The sequence below is a fragment of the Propithecus coquereli genome, unplaced genomic scaffold (genome assembly GCF_000956105.1).
Source record: "Propithecus coquereli isolate 6110/MARCELLA unplaced genomic scaffold, Pcoq_1.0 Scaffold320, whole genome shotgun sequence".
Taxonomy (NCBI): Eukaryota; Metazoa; Chordata; class Mammalia; order Primates; family Indriidae; genus Propithecus; species Propithecus coquereli.
Window position 1 is genome coordinate 542346 of NW_012148842.1, and position 7405 is coordinate 549750.

Genomic DNA, 7405 nt, shown 5'->3' on the forward strand with positions numbered 1-7405 from the left:
CAAAAATATAAACACAAAGAGAAGAGCTCATTTGAGCTACTCTGTGACATGTTCCAGACCCATGTCTGTTTCCTTGGATCTTCTTCAAGGCTCTGATGCCAAGGAGCAGTGGAGTGGATCGTGACCTTCTGTACAAATAATTCTATCTTGAGGGGGTTTAAATTGATTTTTTACATCTTTACAAAATCCAAAAGGGTCCCCTATAACAAACTCTTGAGAGTGGTGTTGTGGTGCTGACACCACACAGTAGAAAAGAGAAGATTTTGAGGACAACTAAAATGATAATGTGAAGTATGAGAAAGGATGTGAAAATCAGTGCTTTAAAACTATGCGAAGAAGGCAATCTATAGTCTAATCTTTATGAAAAAGGATGATGAGAAATAAAACTTAAGTCCTATTTGCATCAAAGATATTTTCAGATTTTGACAAACTGCTTTGATAATTCACACACTCAAAAACTCAAGAAAATACAATTTTAAGTTTACTTGAAGGAGAACATACAGCAATTTACTGAATCCTCATCACTTCCGTCCAGGCAGTCATCATCGCCATCACATTTCCACCGAGCTTGGATACAGTATCTGTTTTTGCAGCGAAATTCTCCAGCTTTACATATGTGAGCTAATACTTCTCCAGGATTAACTAGAGTAAAAAAAAAAAAAATCCAAGGTATATGAACAATGCTAGCTTATTCAATCCATTAAAAGTAAATTTTGTGGAGTTTTGTTTGTTTGTTTTAGATTCCACATACAAGTGAGATCTTGCACTATGTATCTTTGGCTTATCTCACTGAGCATAATGTCATCCGTGTTCACCCAAGTTGTGAACATGACAAAATTTCCATTTTTTGTTGTTTACAGGCTGAACAATATTCCACTATATATGAGGATATATTTCTAAGTCAAATATATAGAGAATAAAACAGTGGTTACTAGGGGATGGAGGTAGAGAGGAAAAAAGGAGATGCTGGCCAAAGGCATAAAGTTGCAGATATGTAGGATGAATAAATCTGCAAATCTAAGGTACAACATAAAGACTACAGATATAACATTCTATTGTATACTGGAAGTTTGCTGAGAGTAGATTTTAGGTGTTCGTACCATACACATGAAATGGTAATTATAAGAGATGATAATATGTTAATTTGCTTGACTATAGTAACCATTTCACTATACATATCAAAATATCATGTTGTACACCTTAAGTATATACAATAAAAAGTATAACATCCTAAAACTTAGCATACTTTACATCCAAAAACAGGATACCCACATAAAACTTACAAAATAGGTTTCATAACGTTAAATAAAGTTTAATATGATCTAACACAAAAAAAGATAAAGTAAATTTTGTTATGATAACAAAATATTGTCTCATTTCACTTTATGGAAAATACCAAAACAACATTATATTGACCGTCACTTCCGAGAATGAGAAAATTTTGAGTTTTTCTGACAATAATTATTCTACTATGTGACAAGTGATCATATAAATTGGGTCACTGTTGTCATACTCAACTAAAACAGAGTTGAAAGGCCAGGAGGAAAAGCCTTCAGGGTACCAAACTTGCCTCTAGAATATAATTCTTTGCAAACTTGGCTGCTGAAACTTCCTGTTGTAACCTGAAAAAGTTTTATCCAATAGTTGTTGAAACAATCTGCCATGACTCAAAAGCTGGTTTTACCCACCATCGTCACTCATCAGTCAGTTCGCCAGCTCCCCAAAACCTTACTAGCGCCATTAAACTTTGTGGCAAAACAATACACGTTTCTCCTTTTTATAAAACCTCTAACCTCCCCTTTGCCCTTTGCATATACCAAAGACCACCTGGTCTGTGTGTATGACCTAAATTGCAATTATTACTTCACAAGTAAAACATTTTAAACATAGAAATATGTCTCTATATTTTATTTGACTTTAACACCTAAGATTTTGAAAGATTTATTTTAAACAGCTGTCACCAAAATAACATCAACAGCAATAATACAATACCACTTTTTATTTATACTTTGTAGTTTTGCTTTTCAAAGGGCTTTCATTCATAATCTTAGCTGATCATTATTATAACCTATGAGGTAGGTATGACAAAGACTTTTACTACCTCCATCTTATATTTAAGTATACCAAGAACTAATCAAAGTGAAAAGACAATGCAATAGCCCACATCGTTGATGGTTGTATTTACTTTGCTGTTCTACAAAAGGGAGAAAAATTAAGGTCTAGTTAAGGGTTTTAGAAAACATTATGTCATTCAAAACTATCTCTTTGTGTATCAGGATTATATGTAGTGTTTTTTCTCCATATATTCCATGTTCTCTAATCAAATGTTAGGAATTCAGTTAAGCAGGATTTATTTACAAATTGAAAGTGTTACTATTCTTCTGTTCTCCTTGAGTAGATTAGAGTCTAGAAAGAGATAAGAATATGTGTCAATGGTTAAAGTAAATGAATTTTTTCATGGACTCTAAAAGACCTTGAATTATCTCAAACTGGTTTATTGCTGGGAGAAACAAAAGATAATCCTTCCATTCCTCTTCTAATGGTTTTAAATTTTACTTTGGATAAGTGGTTTAGGCTGAAGAACTGTCATAAAATGTTTGTACATCCCAACAATAAGTGATATCAAAAAGAACATATGTGACATTTCCAAAACCATTTACATAGCACTCCTTGAATCTTTGTTTCTTCCCTACAACAAAGAATGGAAGAGGGAACATGACTCTGGAGCCAGGCCTGCAGGAAACTGCTTTAGAGAGTCAGGCAGCAAGGCACGAGACATGTGGGTTTGCGGGACTGGAAAAGAAAAGCTACTACAGTAGATCTATCTCTTATTTAAGGCCAAAAAGAATCACTATAGTGAATGAAATATTCAATCAGAGCAAAGGTAAACCTGTTTCTTTGGTCCCTTCCCAGTTAAGCAAAACCAGATACATGGGCTGACAGTAATATTTCCTCCCTGTTTAATCTTTCTCAGTAATAAAACACTGAAGCAGCAATTTCTCTAAGATGCCATTTCTCTAAAATCACTGGAAAGTAAGAAATCATGTGTGTGTGTGTGTGTGTGTGTGTGTGTGTGCGCGCGCGCGCACGCACAAAAATATAAACACAAAGAGAAGAGCTCATTTGGTCTCCTATTCAAACCTAAGATGCCTTTTACAGTAGCAACTGAGAGTGAGGAAGGAAATCAAAACAAAGTAGAAGTGCACTCTGGGATATGTCTGACTGTCTCTAGGATCAAATTTTTCTCTCAAAATCTCCAGAAATTGACTACCGATAATAAGCAAATATTTCTTATTTTGAGTTTCGAGTCTACTCAGACTCTAAGATCTTAGAGGATAGTATTTTTTTCTTCTTTAGAATCCATGTATCACCCAGCGTATAGCTAGGCACTTAGTGAAGAGTCGTTGGATTAATTTCTACTTTATAATTATTCAACCTAATAGTCAACAACAGTCTATCAGATTTAAAAAAAAAAAAATGTAGTCACACAAGGAACATGACTTAAGATGTGATCAGCTTCCTTCTCAATTTAAAGTTCAGCTTTAAGATTTTCTGTAGTCTAAGTTGGCCTCAAAGAAATATTAATAGTAAGGAAATTCTATTGTTTTGCAGCTTAAGAATTACAAAACACAAGAAATTTTTGGTTCTAGTCTAACAATAGTCCCACTAATTTAAAAAGGTTGGCCTTCACATGGTCATTTGAGCAAGTATGTCTACCCAGTTTTAAGGAACAATCTATATCTGTATACAAAAGGGAAATTGTAGTTGCTTCTGAATAATTATATCTACATTAAAGAACAGCAAGACTTCCAGGGAAAGGCCACTACCTGAGACAATTAAGATAATTTAGATCTACTTAGATTTCACATGTTTTTCAAGTGATATGTAGGTCATTATGCAATCAGTGCAGATACGCAGAATGTCCAAACAGGTTTTAAACATGAATTCAAATATAAATGTATAGTCAATTATTTTTAAAGGATGCTTGTATTAACAAAGATAGCAATTTTTAAAATAATATGAAAACAGTATCTAATGTTTCATTTTCATTTTTCTTAACAATTTACGCATAATTACTTGAAAACCAGTAGAGTTAACCTACTGAGATAATTTCATCTTTTCATATTTTCTGCTTCTGATATTGGTCTATATCAATGTTATTAATGTATATCAATACCACTGGTAATAGCAGTTAGCCATTGCCTACTCCTATAACAGACATAATGAAACACATATAAACGTTTTTGACTTTTAAATTTTTTTCTGCAATTCTTCTAAGACCTGTAACATGTTAGATGAGAGGCATTTCTCCAAGATATTTCTTCATATCATTTATACGCTTTTTTTCTAGACTCTTTTTTCCAAGGATGTTTATATAGCTAAACAGCATTGAAAGATAGAGGTAGTGCCTCCTTCTGGGGTAGAGAACAGTTTTTTTTGTTGTTATTTGACCAGGATAGTAAACGTAATGTCTCCCTTCAGGGCAAATGCTGGGAAGATTTTCTAGCAGACACCTTAAAAGATTGGGGGTTTCTGCCTGACAAAGATGATCGAGGGGAAGAAAAAAAATAAATAAAACAAACAAACAAAAAAAGGATTGGGGGTTTCCTAAGCTCAGGGTTCTTTAATTCTGATACAGACTCACTCTATTTGCAGCATTGCCTCCATATGAATTGGGTTGGGGGTCAAGAAGAAGCAATGTAAACATGAAAATCATGCTGCCTACTGTGCCATGAGTGATAAAATCCTTTGTGTCTCATCCAGGAACTTTGTATCTTCTGTCAGAATCCATGAATCTCTGGCAGGCTATCATGTGAACTTGCAGCTAGGGACCTCAGATCCTTCATCATCACTCTTGACATAATAGTAAAGGTTTTTGTTTTTGGTTTTGTTTTATGTCATTTTTGTTTATTTTTTAGATTACGAGTTCTGATTTCCAAAGTCTCCCAGGGTATAAGGGGCATCACTACTTGATTCTAGCCCTAACCATATCCTTCCAGATGTAATCAGTAGTTAAGTCACAAAGAAACCACATTATGAATGATAACTATCGGGTTTGTTCAGGGTTCCTGATGAGAGAAGTTAGGTTACTTTTGAGTTAAAAATGTTCATTATCAGGGAAACATTTAATGTGATATGTGATAATCTGGATAAGATGGCATCTTAGAAGTTCAAAATGCATGATCTTTTCCCCAGCATTGACCTAACAAGGTGGAACTGAATGGCAAAGTCATCTATCACAGCACCACAGCTAATCGGCAATCTACCAACTTTTGTAAGGCTCACAAAGGTCATGAAGCAAGGATATTTAGCATCACATAAGAGAGGAAATAGCTCCTCTAAAAATTAAGATTAATGTTCTTTGCATACTTTGGAAAAATCTCTGTAGGGGATTTATTTTGTAATTACTTCTTGCAAATCTGATGTCTCCGCTAAAGGAGTTTCTTCAATGTAGAAAGCACAATGTCACATGTGGAAAAGAACAATACCTAGAACAGAACTGGACATAGAGTTTATGCTCAAAATTATTTGTTACCTGACTTACTGGAATTAACAGAGAGATCGCTGTTATTATAGTGAGAGATTCTATCTCTGGGGACAGTATAAATCCTTCAGAAAAACAACCTTATTTCAACTGGATCATCAGCTTATTCTCTTCTCTCATCACCCAAAAACATGGATGAAGTTGGTTTAAGAGAAAAAGATAGATATAGATAGAAAGGAGAGAAAGCTATCCTCCAAATTCAAAAAAGTAAATATATAGTTAAAGCTCAATATATACTACTTTGTTTCAATGCTTAATGTAACTGAATCTATACAGTACTTGGATGTTTGAACACAGCTATAAATTGCTTTTAGTATATTAACTACTTCTGGAATTGCGAGCTTTGATTTGGAGTTATGTTTGAACCATGAATTTGAAAACTGATACAAAACCTGTAATTCTACTACCAAGACAACTTCTAGTAAAAATTTTACAACATGGCCTCATCAATAAGAAATTGAGAAAGTAATAAATAATCCTTTTAATATAGCCAGGATCAAAAATAAAATAACAGGTCGGATGTGGTGGCTCATGCCGGTAATCTCAGCACTTATGGAGGCCGAGGTGGGAGGATTGCTCGAGCCCGGGATTTCAAGACTAGCCTGGGCAACATAGTGAGATCCTATCTCTACAAAAAAATAATAGAATAAAATAACATGAATCGTGACATGCTTGACATGGAACTGCTAGTTGTTGTACATCTCGTGGTACCTGCTATTAGAGTAATGAAATCAAAAGGCCTGTGCATGACTCTCCAAGATATTACAAAGGGAAATATGCATTCTAGAGTTATTTTTATTTGGTAAAAACTGGCAGAGTGACTGCTACAGTTAACATCCAGGTCATAATGAAGTGAAGGGGAAACCTTATGAATAAACTGTTTTGTTGTATTTTATTTTAGTTTTGAATCATCTCAGATTTGCATCTCAGCTCAGCAATTGGACTCAATACATATTTCTGACCTTAGTTTAATAAGCTGTGGTGTGCATGAACGAGTGCCTATGGTTCTAACTTTGTTTTCCTCTTTTCAAACTCATTGTAGTGATCTATTCTAAACAAACATCCTCTCTCAATTGATATTTTGCTGTTAACTTTATCAAAATTATGATACCTCAGTTATAATAGCATTAGTCTGAGTGCAAAAAATAAAATAAAACCTATTGTTTCCCCTACCTGTCTAGCATTGTGATATATTTATTGTTTTAACTATTTTTTGTGTGTGTCTTCATTTTGAGATTGCAGAATCTCTTACTACCTCTTTATTTGAACAGGGAGAAAGAAGAATCAAAAAGAAAACTTGAATGACTTGAGGATATTGTTTGTTGGACTCCTTTATATAAGTTCACCTACACGGGAAGACAGCGTGAAAAAATGCTGCTGTGGGTTTTGATTTTTCTCCTTTAGATCGTAGCAGGATGACCTTTCATTAGATAGAATGGTCTTCTGAGCAGCCAACCTAAGTGGTACATAATCTTCTGTGAGTTCCTTTGCACAAAAGGCCATAAATATTCATCTGGATCGGGCTTCTAAACTTTTTACTGCCTTAAACTTTTTACTACACATTAGATTGCATATATCCTAGAACATAAGGCTTGTCACAACTGAGCAGATAAATGGCTCACCATAGTGAAGGACTGTTTCTGACAGAGGAATATACCTGGTGTTCCAGAAGGTGATAAAGGTCACAGAGTACCACTGACACATAATTGTGCAATGCTATCCCTTGGACAACCAATATTTTTGCAATGTTCTAGTTGTTCTCCTGTGAGTAAGGCACATTGTGAAGTTCTGTCTTTTCTTTCAGGCCACTAAAGAAGCATTTAAAGAATTACTATTTAGGCCGGGCGCAGTGGCTCACGC

The 7405-nt window shown here is 34.6% G+C and overlaps 1 protein-coding gene across 1 annotated transcript in view; it reads right to left on the bottom strand.

Moving 5' to 3' along the window:
* Positions 1-481: 481 nt before the first annotated feature.
* Positions 482-7405, bottom strand: part of LOC105815227 (low-density lipoprotein receptor-related protein 1B-like) — a 68630-nt gene continuing 61706 nt past the window's right edge. The window contains exon 10 of the mRNA XM_012650374.1: positions 482-642. Within this exon, the coding sequence (XP_012505828.1) occupies positions 482-642 (161 nt within the window). The remainder of the gene's footprint in view (positions 643-7405) is intronic.